The sequence below is a fragment of the Schistocerca serialis genome, chromosome 12, assembly GCF_023864345.2.
Source record: "Schistocerca serialis cubense isolate TAMUIC-IGC-003099 chromosome 12, iqSchSeri2.2, whole genome shotgun sequence".
Lineage (NCBI taxonomy): Eukaryota > Metazoa > Arthropoda > Insecta > Orthoptera > Acrididae > Schistocerca > Schistocerca serialis.
The window spans coordinates 103,691,948-103,713,231 of record NC_064649.1 but is presented as its reverse complement, the minus strand read 5'-3'; the positions used below and the strand labels follow the sequence as shown (position 1 = coordinate 103,713,231).

Below are 21,284 nucleotides of genomic sequence, written 5' to 3'. Positions count from 1 at the left end.
TCTGCAGAACAAAGATTGGCTGGGATTGGTGGATAAGAAGTTGAGATTGGTAAAAGCAATTGTACAGGGTCTACCCCAAAAGGTTCAAGAGTAATTGTTTCTAAAAAGAATTGTTGCTAAAATGCAAAACTTCCTTCCGTATCTACACATTGCTCCCACCCCTTTGCCTAGTCTGCATAGTCTTTCTGGGAGGGTTCAACGGGAACCTCGCATTGAAACTCTTTTACCCTCTTCGAAAACCTGCACCCAATTTTTTCTGCACCCTCGGAAACAGAAAGAAGTTCAGTGGGGCCAAGTCAGGGCTGCATTATGAGTGAGGCAGTGTTGTGGCCACACCATTCCTGGCTAGACACCATTGCACAATGAGGACGTTGTGGCCCAGAGCATTGTCTCAGTGGAAAATCCATTTGTTCACTATGTCATTGTTGAAGCATTTGACACTACCCTGCAACTAGATGGGGACTTGAGTGTAAAGCTGATCATTAACTTTTAATCACACAATGTGCATTGTGTTAACCTCAACAAGGTGGACCTTCTTTGGCCGAGGTGAATTTTTCGTGTACCACTTACTGCATTTATTTTCCGATTCATTATTGTACTCAAAAATCCTGTGTGTCGTCACGTGTCACAACTCTTCCCAAAAGATTAGGGTGCCGAAAGCGGCATTCAAACAACTTGCAACACTTCAGCACACTAATTTCCTTCTCTTCATCAGTCAGCACTTGTGGGACCGTCTTTGCGCACACCTTTCTTGTCTCTAAATTTGTCTCAAAAAATGTGTTAAACTTCTAATTTCAGCACATTGCAATTGTATACTATTATTGTTATTCAGGTGTCGATATCCGTTCCAAACTTTCTGCACATTCTACACATATGTGCTCGGGATGTTGACGGACACCCAAAGTGCTAGTTGTTGTAGACTTTTTTTCGGCCTTACCGGAAAATCTTGTGAGACTCATAAACTCTTGGCTGGGACACAGCTTCCCCCCCTGAATGCTTCCCGAAATAGGCCCACCATTTCAGCTCCCAATTTTGTGAGTTAAACAGGAAATTTGATTGCGTGTCACTGCTCGATTAAATGTAGCCCTCTGTGTCTTGAGACATCATCAAAATACACACTGTGGGGAAAGAGTCCTCAGTCTTATCACTGCCCAGAGGCGACTGGCCAAGTTGCATTCGCTACGTGATCCCTTCTCACTACTATTACCACTGCAGGCCGCATTTTTCTAGCTCTTGTGGTTGACTAGAGAGTTTTATTCTCGAAACTTTTGGGACAAACTCTGTAAGTTCATGGCACAATTCCTGGCCGGTAGGGGTGATGTGTCGTAGAGTATATAGTAGCCAACTGACAGGGTTTCCCACCCATACTCAGACGTGAGGATCCTCCAGTTTGTTATACATTTGTCATACTTCCCTTTGTCCTCCGCAACAGAAGGAAGTCCAGTGGTGTCACACCAGAGTCGTACGGCGAGTGAGGCGATGTTGCCACACCATGTCCGACTAGAAACCCTTGCACGATGAGGGCTCTGTGGCTCAGAGCCACACTTTGGGTGTATTTTATATTGTGACAGCAGCACCTAAGCCAGTGTATTAACAGATCTGCTGTCAATTTTAAGTGCCACTGAGACGAATTTGTGTTGTCAGTCCTTCCATCTAAACTGCATCAAAAGGAAGATTCACTCAAGAAAACTGTAAAGTTGTGAGACAGAATTGCTGGCCAGTACTTACTTCAGGATGCAAAATATCAGTACTGTGGATAGGCCCATATAAAAGTACACCACACTGTACAAGTTGTGTATTTCTATGAGTACGTGGCAGCACTGCTGATATTTCATCTCTTGAAGGTAAATGATGGCCAGCCATAATGTCTCATAATTTTATAGCTTCCACCTAAACCGTTATGTGAGAGATTTTAGTGTGTTTGTGGGGGGGGATAGCAGTCTCAGCAAGTTATTATGTAAGTGATCAGTAAGCCGAAACATTGCAGACTTTTTCTGTCTTTTATAGTCCTGTGTTTGTATTTGCACCTGTGATCTAGAGGTAGCATCTTTGATTAGTAATGAAAATGTCATTGGTCCCAGGTTCAACTCCCCCCCTCCCCCCCCCTCCCCCGCTTAAATTTTAATTAATAATCAACATTGGCAGCTGAAGACTTCTGTCATAAGAAGTCACCCTCACTCTGCCAATGGCCTTGTCAAAGAGGGCGAAGGAACAGACAGAGGTTTAGGGCACTCTCTTGTCCTAGAGAAACTGCCCCTAATGGCAGAAGAATCAGCAATGATCAACGGCATGAGGATGCAGAAGGCACTGCAGTAAAGACATGTAACATGTATTCACTGGAGATGTGGCCTGTAAATGAAAAAGTGTCATGATGATCTCTCCATTGGCAAAAGATTCCGGAATAGTCCCCCATTCAGATCTCCGGGAGGGGACTGCCAAGGGGGATGATACCATGAGAAAAATATTCAATAACTAATGAAATAATAATGTTCTAAGAATCGGGGCATGGGATGTCAGAAGCTTGAATGTGGTAGGGAAGCTAGAAAATCTGAAAAGGGAAAAACAAAGGCTTACACTAGAGATAGTAGGGGTGAACGAAGTGAAATGGAAAGAAGCCAAGGATTTCTGGTCAGATGAGTATAGGGTGATATCAACAGCAGCAGAAAATGGTATAACAGGAGGTTGCATGCACAGCTTCATCACTATCAAAGAGAAGTCCTGGAAGGTGTGCTTTAAATTTCAGTAAGAGATGAAATCAGTTCGGCCTTGTTGGGGACTGTATGGATTATGCTCAGTGACAGTGAACTTGAGGCATCAGATTATCGTGAATGTCATAACGCTCGTGTGTGGTCTGGCATTTTCCTGCTAGAGCAGAGGGTACACCATATGTGGACAAACTCTTCAAATTCATGCTTTCAGTTTTCAGAAGTATTATAGCACAATTTCTCATGCACTGCGAATTGCATTCCACATCACTATGTAACACCCTATCATTTGGAGCCCTTTTGTGGCAGAGGATTGCAGCTTATGTCAGCAAAGTGGAACAGTCAGTGGAGTAATATGCACAACATGTAATTCCTCAACTGATATTGAGAACAGAATAAAAGATTCAGAGGCATTACTTTTCAATATCTCAGTATTGATCCGTGCTGTATTATGTACATGATCGATGATATATTTGGATGATACTTTGAATTTTTTCTTTATTTGTGCCTTCGTGTATGATCTGTCAGTAGCGTACTGTTGTTGAAGAAACTGCTCCGTGTAACTGAGTGTGAGTGATTTGCAAAGTAAATGCAAAAGCGTGTGCCGTCACATCACTTTGTTATTGCTCGTTAAGCTTCTTTCCGTGTTTAATAGCAATTCTCAAGTCAAGGCTTCAGTTGATGGAAATGGACAATCGTTTCACAGTGAAAGAATTTGTTGCTCACTTGAAAGTAGTGTATGAAAGAGGAGATTTGTTTTTGAGACTGACAGTTATCAACCACTGCATCAGTCACCAATCCTCTGCAAATCTTCCTGGATTTCTCTACATTTTCAGGCGCAGTAATCTTCCTGTAGACAACAGCATTGTCTGTGGAATGCCTCAGGGAACATCAAACACACCAGTTATGCAGTATTTCATTCTTTTGCAGTTACATAAAATTTACACCTTATTGTATGTTTTTTGACTTATTTGGTATTCCTTTACTCCACCTTCTTTGTGAATAATAATAATAATAATAATTTTGTGTGGCTCAATGGCCAAGTACATAGTCTTTCAATCTTACACTATCCAGTTGGGAAAAGGGGACCTATAGTTTAATGTGCAATCCAAACTGAATGTTGTTTCTGGCAATACCCACATCACTAAGAGGTGAACGCTAAATTGAAACGCAGGCTGGAAAATCCGTGGTCCGATCGGAATTCGATCCTGCAATCTTTCAGGTTCCAGGCAAGTGACTTTTGCTGCTGGATCACCATGCCCGACATGATGAAGGATTGAAAATTAGTCATTCCTATAGTGGGTGCACTTATTTCTCTGAGTCCAGTATGCCAGCTGATGAAAATCTGGAAGAACGTCATGTATATGGTATAGATTCTTCAATTATAATTTGCATTATTGTGTGTACATTTAGGTATTATGTTTTTATTGCTATGATTTTTGTACTCCTCTTGTAGTGTACTTGTAACTGTATGTCATATTGGTTTTCACTTTGTATTTAGATATTACTCATCATATATATCCATTTTTATTAGGTGCACAAGATAATGATCATTGGGTTGAAACTGGTCAGTAGTAGTTAATAAAGCATTCCATTCAAATAATATACAGCCTTAGCAGAACAATATTATTTCTTTCAATCAGTGTCTGATGGCTGTGGCCCCCAAGCACAAGGAAAAAATTATATTAATCTTGAAACTTCCTGGACTGTGCTGGACTGAGACTCGAACTCAAGACTTTCATTCTGCAAACATCCCCCAGGCTGTGGCTAAGCCATGTCCATTGGAACCCAACTACTGGTATCACTACGCAAGTACAGTAGAAGTCAGTCACACTTGTTTGTTACTAGGTTTTTGGCTGCAGTGTATTGGCCATCATCGAACATCTTAAAAATGCCAACGGTTGTGAGCAAAATAACAAAATAAAAAGACTTTCATTTTACAAAAATGTCAAAAGATCTTCATGGCCAAAAACTGAAAGAACCTTACCACCAGTCTAATGGAGCCACTGAGTGTTATATTACTACCTAATAGGTACATGTCAAACAATTTTAGTGCTATCTGAACATGCAGCAGCTGAACATTAAATACAGTAGCCCCAAGTCCTGCCCATAGAGTCTTACACAGCCTTCAGGAAGGCTACTCCATGTACATAATAGAATGTAAATATTCAGTCATCGTAAAGTATCATTCAAATTTAGAAACACCTGCAGTACACACAAACTCTGTATTAGCACTAAACGAAATACAAAGGTATTCAGCAATATGCCAATTGGTATAATGACAGCCACAAATGTTACAGTTTATGATGTACATCATGGTTGTCCAGATAAACATGACAATATGTCGCAAACAAAATCTTTTACAATTGGTTCACCAAGGTACAAAATATTAATGTGGCATGTTTTGAGAAAATGTGACTTAGTGATGAATTCATACTTAATCTAGTCATCATCTGACTCACAATATCTGCTACTCCTCTCTCCTCCTCTTCTCTTCTTTTACATTCCTCTCAGCTCTCTCTGTCATACTAGTTTGTTCTTGTGAATATCCCTTCCCTCATTCATTAACTCTACCTCGTGATCTTCGAGCATTCGCTAGATATGTCCAAACCACTTAAGCTGTTGCTTTTGGACATTCTTCTCCATAGGCTTTGCACATAATTTTTTCTGATTCTGTCCTTCCTAGTCTAATTTTCTATTTTTACTTACTATAGGGATTCACAGCCATAGGTCATTGTTGAGATGTAGTTGAGCAGTATACAGCTAACTTTTTCCCTTTCAATATCTTCCTCTCTTGCTGAGGAACTTCTCTCTAACTGCATTGAACAGATGGCTTACTGTCCCAACTGTTTCCATTTATTTCATTTTCCATCTTTCCATTACTGCTTATGATGGAGCCCAAGTGCTTAAAATTTACAAGCCATTTCTGGTAGTTGTCTTTCAACTGTGGTGTTATACCTTTCTTCCCTTTAGTGAATAATCACATTTTTCCCCATATTTACTTCCATTCCAGGTGTATGTTACATTTTGAAGAAGTGCAAAACACTGATGAATTTGTGAAAACCTTTACATAAAAATTTTAAGTTTAAGGTTTCAGTCATTTGGCATTGACATGGGCATGCAGAAGGTGTGATGCTGCTCTTCCAATTTCAGTTGCATATTCAGTTTCAAGTAGTGTCACAATAGGGAAGACAGTTCACAATTCTGAATTAATGCAACTGAATATCACAACTACAATCCAGTAAAGCATTTTTTTAAGCATTCTTTGGTTGCGTGTAGGGCTTTTATGTACGTGTATTCCACCTACTAGTAATACATTTGATTTTACTGTCTTTGTAATGTGTTGATTTTATTTCTTTTAGCTCTGTATCACACTTGGCACACTTGGGTGATCATTGAATTATGACCACTTTACTAATATTTAAATAAGACCGTATGGTGTTTTTTTCCCCTCCTCTTGAATCATTGCATGACCTTGTTTTGTGTGCTGTTGGGTCTCAATTTGTACATAGTGGAATTGAAACAGAGGCGGAACGAAGGAATTTATAAGCTCTTGATAAAAGACATACTATAAAGAGCTGGAGTGATTCTTCTATTTCAAAGCTCTGTAGTTTTATGGTTTTATGGGCTTAAAGAAGTAATACAATACTGCCTACAACTTAATATTTGCTTGGAGGGGGGACAATTTTTTTTAAAGGGTCGAAGGATGGCTGTAAAAACGAGGCCACAGGTAGATTGTTAGTATTTACCAACAGTTGTAGCACTTCGGAAAAGGTGACCACACAAGACACCAATGGTCAGTCATTAGATATCCATCATGTCTCCTGCTCCTTACAGTGATAGCCATAAATGAACCGTGCATTGCCCTATGAACGTGCCTGTTTGTACTGTTGGTGTCATGGTCATAAACTGAAATTGCAAAACAGCTGCACACGTTGCCATTTTGTCAGAAGTTTTCTTGATTTGATGGATACCTACTCTCACAGTTTAATGTGCAGAGCACTGGCACGCAAAGAAACTGTGCGTGAATCATTGTGCCAACTCTTGACCAGGTACACCGGCCACTGTATCTGCGGTTTATAGGAAAATACTGGCCCAGCTCTGCACCTTGGAAATCCAACAAGAGCCACAAAACTCTGCCGTTTCATCACATTCACTCATGGGCTGCATAAACAAATTTTGCTTGGAAAATATGGAGTGCCGCATTACCCCAGTAAAGAACATGCATCAGAAGGTCGTTCAGTAATGTTATTTTGTTTTCAAGTAAAGTTGATACTTTTGGATCAACAATATTATGGAAAGGACATACTGCTGCTCGCCATAAAGATGACACATTGAGCTGCAGACAGTCACGACGAAAAGAGAGTTACACGTTGAGCTTTCAGCCAAAGCCTTCTTCAGAAAGGGGGCACACACACACACACACACACACACACACACACACACACACACACACGAGACCGCTATATCCAGCTGCTCCAGATGCAACTCACTCATATGACTGCAATATCAGGCAGCTGAAACCACTTTCAGTTGCCTGAGACTGCAGGTGTGTGTGTGTGTGTGTGTGTGTGTGTGTGTGTGTGTGTGTGTGTGTGTGTGTTGACGAAGGCCTTATTAGTTGAAAGCTTTATTTGTGACAGTCTTTTTGTTGTGCCTATCTGCGAGTCAGCATGTCCGCTGTATGGTGAGTAGCAACTTCCCTTTTCATTATATTGTTACATTACATCTTGGATTTTCCATTGTGTGAAGAAAATAGTGAGAATTTCTATAAATGAAAAAATTTGATTATATTAGTATTAATGGCAACAGCTGTGCTTTCAGGTCACTTGTAGTTGGTCAGTGATTTCACATTTATCAAATAAATTGAAATATGACAGCGTGATAAGATTTTCCAAGATGTGAGTGCACCTAAGCTTTCTTCACCTCCTTTTCAGATCATACTTGAACACTGGTTCAGCTCTTATTATGCTGATTGTCCCCAAGGCCTGTTGCATGCTTCATTAGCTCCTACGATTAATTTATCTGGTCATTTGATAAGCTCCTACTGCCAATTGATTACATAGCTATAGTGAGTTGCAGTGTGTTTAGTCATACCACAAAACTACAGTAGGTAAGTTGATACAGGGTAGCCATATAATTTAACTTCTGATTGGCAGGTGGAAAGAAGACCTGTGCAGCTGGTTATAATTTAGTGGTCTCTCGGTGTATGTTGTGGTAATGTTGTGAGACTGTGAATAGGAAAGAAATTTTTCATGTTATGAACTGCGAAAAGGGAGATGTAAAATCACATGACATGGAGATGAATGCCAGTTGGCTGAAACTAGATATTTATATGTTGAGTTGCAGGGAAGAAGGCAAAGGGATAAGGCAACTGAAGAATAAAAAATTTGTGATTTCTCTTTTTGTCATATTTTAACATGGGAAAAATCAGTTGTCAAGCAGAGATTGTGTGTCAAGTGTGATATGGAGATATTCTCTGAGAGTATGATTAGTTAAGTGACTGTTGTCCTTACCCTGCACTGGATTTGCGCTGTAATGTGAACATTATCCACCCACAGATGTTCAAAGGTAACATCGACGGTGACTCCACGCGCCGCAATCGGTTTGATGTGCCCATCATTGCGCAGTGGATCCGCATTAACCCTACCCGGTGGAGGGACAGAATCTCACTCCGTCTTGAGCTGTATGGATGCAGATATGGTGAGTATTGGATAGAAATTGCTAAACGATATGTTACCAGTATGTGAAAGATATGCCAATCTGGAGCATTGTGAGATTCTCATTGGTCTCTGGTAAAGTATGGTTCACTGCTGGGTGCAAGCCTCTTCTCGGGTGATTCCGATATGCATTGATGCAAAAATGACAGATATAGAAATAAGCGAGTATGCAACTAAAAAACTAGAATTACACCATTACTGCAGCAGTTGGTATCAGGTGATTTATTATGAGCGACTTGTATTGTAGCTAACAGTTTCTATTAAAAATTGAAATTTGTTTCAACAAATCTACTCATCTATGATCAGTTTAGGAATTGTGTAATCATATGGTGATGATAAAGCACTAAAGCTTGTGGTTTTGAATTGATTTTATTATTCAAATCAGAAGCAGGCCAGGCAAAAAATTATTCACCCAGAGGATATGTCATACTAATGTACTGTAAGAGCACCTCTGCCCATGGTAATCGCCTCAGTTCATCAAGGAAGTGTGTCCATCAGTTATTTCATATATGCTATATCCAGCTGAAGTCACTCATCGATGATTAGGTCCCGTAGAGCAAGGACACCTAGGGTGAGACAATTGTATGCGAGCCAGATGTAAGGGCGGCCTGACACAGCTTTGTTCGATCCTTCTCAGAAGTATCTGGTACAGTGTGATATTTCATTTAGTGTTGCAGTGTGGCATTTTTCGCTCAGCACAAGTGTCCTCAGTTCGGCAGATCCTGGTGTCAGTGTTGCTTACCCTTAGCTATTTGTGTGTGGTATCAAGGGTGTCCAGAAGTGCAGTGGCTGTTTGCACAAAAAGAGCCAGTCAAGCAATATATCGCCACAGTCCTTTAAGACTGAATGGGAATAGCAGAAGAGAGAGACGAGACTTCCTAATACCTGTCAATGCGTCACACAGTTGATGGATATTGAACTTGCTGTGAAACAACATTACTGTATCATACAGAATGGATTTAAAGATTTAGTTGACAGTGAAAAAGCATAATATTACAACAATCAGTTGGTGGGGTTCATTATTCTATACAGTAAGAAACACTTTCTGCTAAATTTGGAGATGTGGGGCATGTGAAGAAATTGATGATACAAATAGTAAAATTTCTGAAGTCGTGCACATTATTCCTCTGTCAGTTGCATCAATTTTCGATGGAATTGAGTGAAGATTATGGAGACTTTACTACAAAGTATGTTCGTTAAATCGATGGATGTGCCTAGAACAGTTTTCAATTTAAATCCAGCTATTGTTGAATTTTTGAAGGGAAAAGCACCGCACGATGAGAATTGAAACGTCTGAAATTAATTGCAGATCTCACATTTTATGTGGACTTGACTGCACACTGCCCACAGCAAGACATTGCAATGTGAGAAACCACTCATATCTGATTTGATAGGGATGCATTTAACAAGAAAATTGCTTTCTAGAAGGGACAAATTCTGACAGACACAATCCTGTTCTCCAAGTTCACTGGCACTAAAGAGAATGTAAAGTTTAGAGAACTCATTGTGGCTTTGAAAGAATTGCAAGGATGGTTTCTAAACATTTTGGTGACATGCCAATTTTACATCTGTTTTCGAGACCACTTGTTTCAGTTGAAAGCGCCCTTGTGTATGTGCAGATGTAGCTGATTGATGTGGGGGGAAAGCGCCCTTGTGTATGTGCAGATGTAGCTGATTGATGTGCAGTGTAATTAATGTTTTAAAGATAAAGCCTTTAACATTAAAACTGTCCAGGCTATCTCTACATTGTTCTCCTCAGGTAGAGTTTCAACATTTGCATAGTGAGGTTGCAATAGTGTTACAGTGTTTTGATCATCATATGTGTGTGAAAGACTTTTTTCCATTGTGATAATGAATAAGTCATGATTATTGCAAAAATCATGGAATTGTCTATGTCTATCTGTATGTTGACAGTTTCTACCAGATAAAAATTATGTCTTCAGCTTGCCAGAATTAATTAAATAATACTGAAAATTTGTTTCGTATTCAGTGTTATTGAGAAATATCAAACAGGAAACAGAGTCATATGCAGCACTACTATATTGTCATTTAAATATGTCGCATTTGTTGTTTCCCCCTCCTACCACTCTTTTTACTCATAAAACGTACCGTGGCAGTGGAGGAAATGTGCAGCAAGGTGAGTACTATGGGACTCGTGCCAGGCCACGACATGTTAACCAAATTCTCGGCTACCCCTGCCATAGGTCTATGAAATTGTGGAGACATTACTTATTTTGTAATTGCTATGGGATTAAGGTCAGGTGATGTAGCGGGCCAGTCGAGGTGCAATACATTTCGTAAGTGTTTGTGAAACCAGTAATGCAAGTGTGCAGTCCTTTGAAAACAGCTGTTATTATCTTGGAAGTGGTAGTGACCACAGCATACTCACCACGATGTACAAGAAAGGGCAACACTTGGTCACTGAGATTATTGAAACAAATATTTTACTTCAAGTAACCTGTATGAATTGGCTCACGTCATTGAAGTGTGTCCTTGTGGTTGGTTATGGTGTGGTGCACTCCATACATGATCTGTCACCCACTCACATGTATGTCAACTTTACCTTCCAATTAATTCTTACTTACTCTTCTTAAAGATAATTCTGTAGTGGATCTGCTTTGCAGTGCCACTACACTGTGCCTTGTCAGTTCTTCTACTTTGCAGTTGGGGCTAGTGCTGAGAGTTCTGTTGTATTTAAGCTACTGAAACGGCGTAATCAGGTTTGCGGTAACTCTTCTGTGTTATAACAGCGATGTTACCACTGTAAATTGACTTTTACAGTGGTAGATGATACAGATTGCTCGCAAGTTGTAGCTCACAGTAGGTCATAACTTGTATATATTCTGTTTTGGCATTCATTTGTGAATTAACGGGATGACAGCTCTCGAGTTCAGTCATTTACATTTTTGCTAAAACCCTCTTTTCTATGAGACTTCTGAGGCATTAACAAGCCACGACGCCAAAGCATAAGTGAGCCTCCTCAGGAGCTGGAGACGCACAATCACCATCTCGCTGTGTTGATGTCTGGAGCTGGTGGCTTTCACACCCTGTCAGAACGTATGTTAAACCAAAGTGCACACAGTGGGATATTCCACACTTAAAAACTGCCTAAAGAATATTTTCAGTTTCCACAAGCATCTTTTGTCGGACTAATAAGATAAAGTTGTAACATGGTATTATGTAGAATCCCATGTAACACCACATCGTGGCATGAAAAACACCTGCAAAACATCATAGAAACACCTCCAGCCTCAATTACATCCTCTAAACACTGCAGGTGTAGTGGCTCAGTGGACCGTCTGCTCCCTCAGTCTTTTATCATAGGAAAAGAGGTAAAAATATGACTTCATGACACAGGCAGTACATGCTTCCAGTCAGCTGCTATCTTGTTTTTGTTTTGTTCTGTTCCATCCATTGAAGATGTGCAACTTTACATGCTGTTGTGTGCAATGTCCTGATGTGAGGTTGAGAGGGAACATATGAATGTTGCTTAAAGAATAGTATACAGGAGAATGAGAAAGAAAACTGAAAAGTTATGTAATATGATCAGTTTGGGTTCAGGAAAGGTGAGTGCACCGGGTGGCAATCCTGATGTTGCAATTGATAATGGAAGCAAGGCACTGTCAAACTGGAAAAAGCATTCAGCAATGTTAAGTGGTGTGAGATGTTCTAGATTCTAAAAACAATTGGAGTAAGCCATAATGTAAGACAAGTAATATACAATATGCACAAAAACCAAGAAGAAACAATAAAAATTTAAGTCCAAGAACTGAACACTGTGATCAGAAACCCTGTAAGACAGGGATACAGTCTTTCGCCGCTACTGATCAATCTATACATCTGCGAAGCAATGACAGAAATGAAAGATAGGCTCAAGATCAAGATTAAAATTAAAATATAAAGATATCAGAGATAAGATGTACTCATGACATTGCCATTGTTAGTGAAAGTAAAGAATTAATACAGGACCTATTGAATGGAATGAACAGTCAAATGCAGTGACGACTCTTTAGTATACATTCTGGGTGTTCACAAATTTTTAGATTCAGATAAATTTGGGATTGTGAAATTAATAGTGTCCGTTATATAACAATTATGCTTATCAACAAGTTTATACAGCTACACTACCGATAATAACTACAACAGTAATAATAATAATAACAACAACATTATGTGTAACTTATTTGACAAAAGGAAGAATTGTTTTTGTGGAGTTTTGTTATTTTGAACATAAATATAGTTTAGAGCAGTAACAAAATAATGTGTAAGCTTTTGCCACTCTCAGTTTCGCATTTTTGCATAAGTGGGAGTTTTCATACTTTTTCGGAGAAATGTACAAGGTCCCTAACATGTGTATTTGTTCACGAAGTTACTGCTGGGCTGAAAATCAGATATTTTGACGCTGCACCCACACAACAACTTGTGCTATCCATGCACTTCCCTTGTTAAATGTTCACTTGTAGTCACACTCATTTAATTTCGTCACTTTCTCAATCAGAGGATCTGTTCTCAGAGTTCCCAGTTCCTTTGCAGCTAAATTCTCCTGCTAATTTATTTCTATGTTCAGAGAATGAAATTTTTACTCTGCAGTGGAGTGTGTGCCGAAATGAAACTTCCTGGCAGATTAAAGCTGTGTGCTGGAACGAGACTCAAACTCAAGACCTTTGCGTTTCGCGGAGAAATGCTCTATCGACTGAGCTACCCAAGCCTGACTCAGCACCCGTCCTCCCATCTTTACTTTTCTTTTAGCATTTAAAATGTATTAAAAGTAGTTCATGTTTACACAGCACATGAAAGCTGATTACCGCACAGTAAACAACCAACTCCATACACGGACTGCCGTTTGTGAAAATGATTAAACTTAAGTAGTAATGTCTGCCAACATGGTCATGTGACTAGAATAAAAATGAGGCGCTGAGATCTCTAAGAGCCTAAAACACACCACCATCAATCCCACACTTAAGTGAATATCAGAGAAACCAGTGAGATAGCTTTTCGTGAATTTTCATATATACAGTGTGGGCCTAGAGCACAGATACACCTGACTGACCATAAGGTCAACAGATTTCAGAATCATGAATAAATGCAACACAATCGAGGCTGTACGATGGGTGATCGAACTGCTCCTAACTGAATTGTTGGATAAGGTTTTGAGAGATATCAGCACGATGGGGCGCACATGTACGATGTTGCGACACAATGCCTTGACTGAGCATTCCATGCTGTACTGCCCCAATCTCACATCTTCTGACTACGTCATGTTCTTGAAATTTAAGCGTGACTTTGGACAATGTTCAACAGTGACTGCCTTCACTGGCGGCATCTTTCTATGAAGGTGTCATAGAAAATAGTTTCCTGCTATAATTCATATCTAAACAATGGTAGCAACTGGTTGAAGGAGTACGGAATGTGGACGGAGATTAAACCGAAGAAAGACAAAAGTAATGAGGAGTAGCAGAAAGCACCAAGTAAAGAACTTATGCTACCTTGGAAGCAACGTAACATATGGACAGAGTGAGTAGGACATAAAAAACAGATTATCACTTTCAAAGAGGGCATTTTTGCTCAAGAGAAGTCTTCTGGTATCAAACGTAGGCCTTAATTGTAGGAAGAACTTTCTGAGAATGCACATTTGGAGCACAGTACTGTATGGTAGTGAATGAAAATTTGAAGGGAAGGGAATCAGAACATTTGAGGCATGGTGCTATAGAAAGATGTCGTATGTTAAGTGGACTGATAAGCAATGAAAAATTTCTTTTGCGAAATTGCCAAAGAAAGGAAATGTATAAAACAGTGACAAGATGACAGGACAGGATGATATGTATGTTAAGACATTAGGAAATAACTTCTGTGGTACTTAGAGGGAACGGTAGAGGGTGAAAATTCCAGGGGAAGACAGAGTCTGGAATACATCCAACAAATTATGGCAGACATTGGGTGAAAGTGCTACTTTAAGATAAAAAGGCTGACATGAGACATGAATTCTTGGTCAGTTGTATTGGGCTATAAGATGGAAGAAAATAAATACAATCCACCACACTTTGCATGGTTTATATCAAGTACTGGTTGAGGTTTACCTGCATTCAAGGAAACTGCAATTCGCGTTGGTTTCGAAACCGATATTTGTCGACAAGGTGTGACACTTCACTCCAATCCTTATCAGTTGGGATCTTTTTATCCTCCCTGTTCTTACATTGTGTTAGATGGCTGCAGGCCGTATGCCTTACACTGTGTTAGATGGCTGCAAATTCTATGACACTGCTAGTAATCACGTTGGATAGTCCATATTGATGACAGTCTAATCAGCCCACATAATTCGCAGTGTGATCTAGGCACATCCACATCAACCCACCTTACTGCAATGATTCCATATGAGTAACCAGTGCGCATGCACACTACTCCAGTGTCACAACATACGTCAGTTGTCGAGGGTCACTTGACTGTGTGGTAACGATTGTACACTAACTACAGTTCTCCACAGTGTACAGTATCTTTATTCAATGGGGTGACTAATACACTGCATGTGGGAAGTTGCTGTGCACTGGACTGTGGACTACAAATATATATTACATTGGAGTTTCAAAAAAAAAGAGTTGGCAGAATTGATTTTTCATAGATATGCGAGTGGTATTCATTTCACTCTACTGTTGCACAATTTTTAACTATTTGGTTCAGCCGATGGAAGTTGTTGAATGTAGGAGACTGATGACCACAGATGTTAAGTCCCATAGCGGTCAGAGCCATTTTTTGTTGAATGTGATGTGTAGTGTTTAGATGCTCATTTGTTTTTAAATTATGGTGCTCTCAACTGAGAGACATATTTTCCTTGTCGAACATTGTTTCAACAATGCAATAAATATATAGATGTAGTGCAGGTGACATTTTGCTGAAAAACTCTTGTGTACACCTGTACCTTATCGTTCACTTAGTTTCTCGAGCTGTTAAGAAACTTTGAGAGGCAGGCTCAGTGCTAGATGCCAAACAAACTGGAAGCTCACCTAAAGTAAACAAACAGAAGTTGTCAGATATTTCTGCCTCCAATAGAGCCCAGCAAAATCATTGTACAAGTTGGCACAAGAAAAAGATATTGGGGTTGCGGTCATGCATAAAGCGGTTAGGGAAACACTGAAATTGATCCTGTGCAATGTGACTACAGTATAAGAAATGAAAGATGTGGATCATGAAAAGTTAATCTCTTACTGCAAATGGTTTACGTCTTTTATTGAGAGGAATGCAACTGGTATTCTTGATATTGCCTTCTATACAAACGGGACCTGTTTCTACCTCTTGGTCATGTTAACACACGAAACACATGATTATGTTCAGTATGGAATTCTTGTGCTGCACATGAAACATTGTTGCACGCTCAGAAAATTGGAGTGAGAGCAGAAATATCTAGATGGCACATTATTCGATCTTCATTTTTTGAAGAAACTGTGTACAGTGAATGGTATTGTTTAATGGTCTGAGATTTCATTTGCCAGCTAAAGGAAGACAAAAATCAATGAATCATGATTTTAACAAGGCGGCACTACTATGCACAGAGCTAACAATGCTATATCTTCTGGAAGAGCTTTTTGGTGAATGTGTCCTCCAAAAAACCTATGGCTCCCTCTCTCGCCGGACCTTACTCCACCAGACATTTTTTCTCTGGGAAAAAACAAAATCTGTGATTCAAAAACTACAATAACTGTATATGTGAGAAGCATATCATAGTCGGATACGCAGAAAGTGTTTTCCAATTAAATTAAGCAGGTTCTGTTGCTACCCAGTCAGGAAGTCATTTCCAGTGTGTCTTGTAACTGCACAACTGCTTTCTGAACACTCTGTACTTTTAAGTGAGCTTATGATTTTATGGGTGGCTGGAGTACCACTGTAATAACTTGGGCAGGCCTGCAACTAGCGTAGCAGTGCAGCAAGTTCACCGTCCGTAGCCATGGCATCGATGCTGTCTGCTCTCACTGTATTAATGAGCAGACCATCCCTTCTTGGTGATTTTTGTTTTGTGGACAATAGGTGTGAACCAAGACATGTTGGCATCGATGCTGTCTGCTCTCACTGTATTAATGAGCAGACCATCCCTTCTTGGTGGTTTTTGTTTTGTGGACAATAGGTGTGCACCAAGACATGTTTTTGTATCTGACATTTTGTCTGCTAATGCTGGAGATATTATCAGAGGGTATGAAGACTGAGCAGTTTCAAACAACCTCATCAAGCTTGAAACTGGTGTCTGAGTCTTCATACCCTCTCATGATATTTCCAGTACTAGCAGACGCAATGTTAGGCCTTGGATCATGGCTAAGGCTCATAAAACAACAAGCACTGACGATGCAAATCTCTGCCACGCAAAAGTAAAAATGCCACAAGAAAATAAACAAGATTGACTTATCTTTTTGTCAGCTTCAGTATTTAATGGAAATATGGCGCAATCCTCTATAATAGGTACAGTGTTGTTGAATAAGTATTCTTGGAATCTGCATTTTTGTATTAAACCGTGCTTATTGACTCTCCGGGTTGCGTAAGCTCAGTTTGCGTAACATTATAATTTGACATCAAAATCAGTGTTTTGTAAAAAATTTGTTATGTTTTGATGTAATTACATGTGTTGCCACAACACTGAGTTACAATTGTCGCAACTGGCATTGTCTAAAGAATAATATAGAGCAACATTAGTTCTTGATCTTTCTAGGACATTATGCTAGTCAAAATAATGCTATATTCAGATAGATAATTAATGATGAAAATTTGAGTATTTGTAGTTATTCATATTTTCTGTTGAAATGTAATTATATTTTGCCATCCCTTTGCAAAATATAAAAAATATAATTTGTGACATGTGTTTTGACCGATATTACCAATGAAGGTTAAAGTAACGGTAAATATTGTAGTTTGTTTTGAATGTAACAATATTATGAAAGGGAAAGTTGCCACTCACCATAGAGCGGAGATGCTGAGTCCAGATAGGCACAACAAAAAGACTGTCACAAATAAGCTTTCAGCCAGCAAGGCCTCTGTCAAAAATAGACAACACACAAACAAACAAACGCACGCACCAACACGACTCACACAAGCGAATCAAGCCTCTGGCAACTGAAGTTACAGACTGCAGCTTCAGTATTTAATGGAAATATGGCGCAATCCTCTATAATAGGTACAGTGTTGTTGAATAAGTATTCTTGGAATCTGCATTTTTGTATTAAACCGTGCTTATTGACTCTCCGGGTTGCGTAAGCTCAGTTTGCGTAACATTATAATTTGACATCAAAATCAGTGTTTTGTAAAAAATTTGTTATGTTTTGATGTAATTACATGTGTTGCCACAACACTGAGTTACAATTGTCGCAACTGGCATTGTCTAAAGAATAATATAGAGCAACATTAGTTCTTGATCTTTCTAGGACATTATGCTAGTCAAAATAATGCTATATTCAGATAGATAATTAATGATGAAAATTTGAGTATTTGTAGTTATTCATATTTTCTGTTGAAATGTAATTATATTTTGCCATCCCTTTGCAAAATATAAAAAATATAATTTGTGACATGTGTTTTGACCGATATTACCGATGAAGGTTAAAGTAACGGTAAATATTGTAGTTTGTTTTGAATGTAACAATATTATGAAAGGGAAAGTTGCCACTCACCATAGAGCGGAGATGCTGAGTCCAGATAGGCACAACAAAAAGACTGTCACAAATAAGCTTTCAGCCAGCAAGGCCTCTGTCAAAAATAGACAACACACAAACAAACAAACGCACGCACCAACACGACTCACACAAGCGAATCAAGCCTCTGGCAACTGAAGTTACAGACTGCAGCTTCAGTATTTAATGGAAATATGGCGCAATCCTCTATAATAGGTACAGTGTTGTTGAATAAGTATTCTTGGAATCTGCATTTTTGTATTAAACCGTGCTTATTGACTCTCCGGGTTGCGTAAGCTCAGTTTGCGTAACATTATAATTTGACATCAAAATCAGTGTTTTGTAAAAAATTTGTTATGTTTTGATGTAATTACATGTGTTGCCACAACACTGAGTTACAATTGTCGCAACTGGCATTGTCTAAAGAATAATATAGAGCAACATTAGTTCTTGATCTTTCTAGGACATTATGCTAGTCAAAATAATGCTATATTCAGATAGATAATTAATGATGAAAATTTGAGTATTTGTAGTTATTCATATTTTCTGTTGAAATGTAATTATATTTTGCCATCCCTTTGCAAAATATAAAAAATATAATTTGTGACATGTGTTTTGACCGATATTACCGATGAAGGTTAAAGTAACGGTAAATATTGTAGTTTGTTTTGAATGTAACAATATTATGAAAGGGAAAGTTGCCACTCACCATAGAGCGGAGACGCTGAGTCCAGATAGGCACAACAAAAAGACTGTCACAAATAAGCTTTCAGCCAGCAAGGCCTCTGTCAAAAATAGACAACACACAAACAAACAAACGCACGCACCAACACGACTCACACAAGCGAATCAAGCCTCTGGCAACTGAAGTTACAGACTGCAGTCGCGCGCGCGCACACGTGTGTGTGTGTGTGTGTGTGTGTGTGTGTGTGTGTGTGTGTGTGGTCTATTTTTGATGAAGGCTTTGGTGGCTGAAAGCTTATTTGTGACAGTCTTTTTGTTGTGCCAGTCTGCGACTCAGCATCTCCATATGGTGAGTGGTGGTGAAAGTTGCCACTTTCCTTTTCATAATATTGTTACATTCCATCCTGGATTTTCCATCGTAGTTTGTTTTGAACTAGATTTTGTGATGAATTTGTGAAAACTTAATTTCTTGAGTGTTTCTTTGGGTTGTCATAACTATTGATGTGTAAATAAAATTTATAGTTACAGAAAATTTTGTGTTCAAGAGCTAAGTATCAGTAGAAACAGTTTTATATAATTTGACTAGGGAAACTTGTTCAAATCATGCTGCCATTTGAGTGTTACAGTAAATTCCCTTATTGAGAAGAATCTTGCATTAGACCCTGCTCTCTTTGTCCAAAGCAAGGCGACTGCCACAAATGTCTTTCTTCAGGGTGCTAAAAATGTGGAAAGGGCATGGGGAGAGATTGGGACTGTATCGATTATGTGGGTGGGCCAGCATCTTGCCAAGGTTGTTTTGATGATGCTGCAGATAGTTTGGCTTGGAAACTTGTAGACATATTCCGTACAGTCCCCATCTCTCCCCATGAAATTTCCATACTTTTCCAAACATCACTAAAGCTCTCCTGCAAAACTTGCAGAACTAGCACTCCTGGTAGGTAGGCGACGAGGTACTGACGGAAGTAATGCTGTGAGGACGGGTCATGAGTCATGCTTGGGTAGCTCAGTTGGTAGAGCACTTGCCCGCAAAAAACAAAGGTCCCAAGTTCAAGTCTCGGTCCGGCACACAGTTTTAATCTGTCAGGAAGTTTCATATCAGTGCACACTCCACTGCAGTTGAAAATCTCATTCTGGATACTTTTGAAATTTTTCCATGGAGGCAATACCCATCTTCTCTCACAGTGGGATAAATGTATCGACAGTTATGGGGATTACTTTCGAAATAATAAACAGTTTACTTAATTTTTCCATCTATATTATTTTCATTTACTGCCTGTTATACGATCCCAGCGTGTTGTAGAAATTAGCTACAAGTTTGTAAATAGCCATCTCCTTCAGCCATTTAGTGGACGGTAGGTGTGTGTTCATCAATAAGTGACACACAGGTTGTCCCCACTACTCCTGACTTGGCACTGTCCCATGCATTGTGCAACTTCTGACAACAGGCAGACTGATCATGAGTCGAGTAAGCACTAGCGTGCATTTCTTCTCTGACTGTGACCTCCTTAAAACTAGATAATGCCTTTCTAAGCTCTTGCATAAATTTACAGTTAATGTGCCTTTTTTCAGTAACATTCTTTTTACTGTTATGAAGGTTGTTTGAAACATGTTGATGCTTTAGTTAGATAACCAAAAATGTGTAATTCGTAATTTACGAATAGAGTATTGCATCATAGCATGTAGTTCATACAGTATCAACGGGTGACAGCACTTAACCCAACACATAAATGCCACACGGCATTAGCAGTACATTACATTCTAATACACAAGGTGGAAGAAGAAGAAGAAGGAGAAGAAACAGTCAAATGGTACACAAAAGTTGTGTATAGTCCGTTTAAGTTATAATAATACAGGTTCACAGCACCTATAAATTCTTCGATGTTGTCATGTTCACTATCAGCAATTTCAGTTTTTGTGCAATTTCCAAGCATAAAATTTGGTGTTATATTGTGGCATAGAAAGAAGTTCTTGGAGGTCTGTGTCTTAAAGAAGTTATGTGGTGTCATGTATATAAATGCGAAATCCCACCAACATCCTATGTTTTTACTGCTTTAATCATTTACTCTATATGAACATTTGAGAATTGTTTCATGGTTGTAAGTGTGCAGTAATGAAAACAAAATTACAGGATATTTTTATCGATTTGATGGCAACAAAACGCTATCATATAGATAATTTGTGTTGACTGTGCATCTTGTTGCAGCTAAAAGATTATCACTTGCAGCTCAGTAGCTGTGTTGTGAATTTGTTTGAAGAATTCTTTTAAGACAAATTTTTGCTTGTTATTCCAGAGGCAGAGACGGTGTATTTCAACGGCACTGCCCTCGTCCGCAAGGACCTGCAGAGGGACCCAATATCAGCAACGAGGGGTGTCATCAGGCTGCGCTTCAAAACTAACAATGCGAATGGAGTCCTCATGTACAGCCGAGGCACACAGGGTGACTACATAGCGCTCCAGCTGCGCGACAATCGCATGCTTCTCAATTTGGATCTCGGTGAGTTTGCAGGGTTCAGTCTTACCTGTTCTTGGA

The 21,284-nt window shown here is 39.3% G+C and overlaps 1 protein-coding gene across 1 annotated transcript in view; it reads left to right on the top strand.

Annotated features, from left to right (window-relative positions):
- LOC126428425 (neurexin-4) overlaps positions 1–21,284 on the top strand; it is a 180,265-nt gene that overhangs the window by 30,957 nt on the left and 128,024 nt on the right. The window contains 2 exon segments of the mRNA XM_050090352.1: positions 8,267–8,408; positions 21,045–21,248. Coding sequence (XP_049946309.1) covers positions 8,267–8,408; positions 21,045–21,248 — 346 coding nt within the window.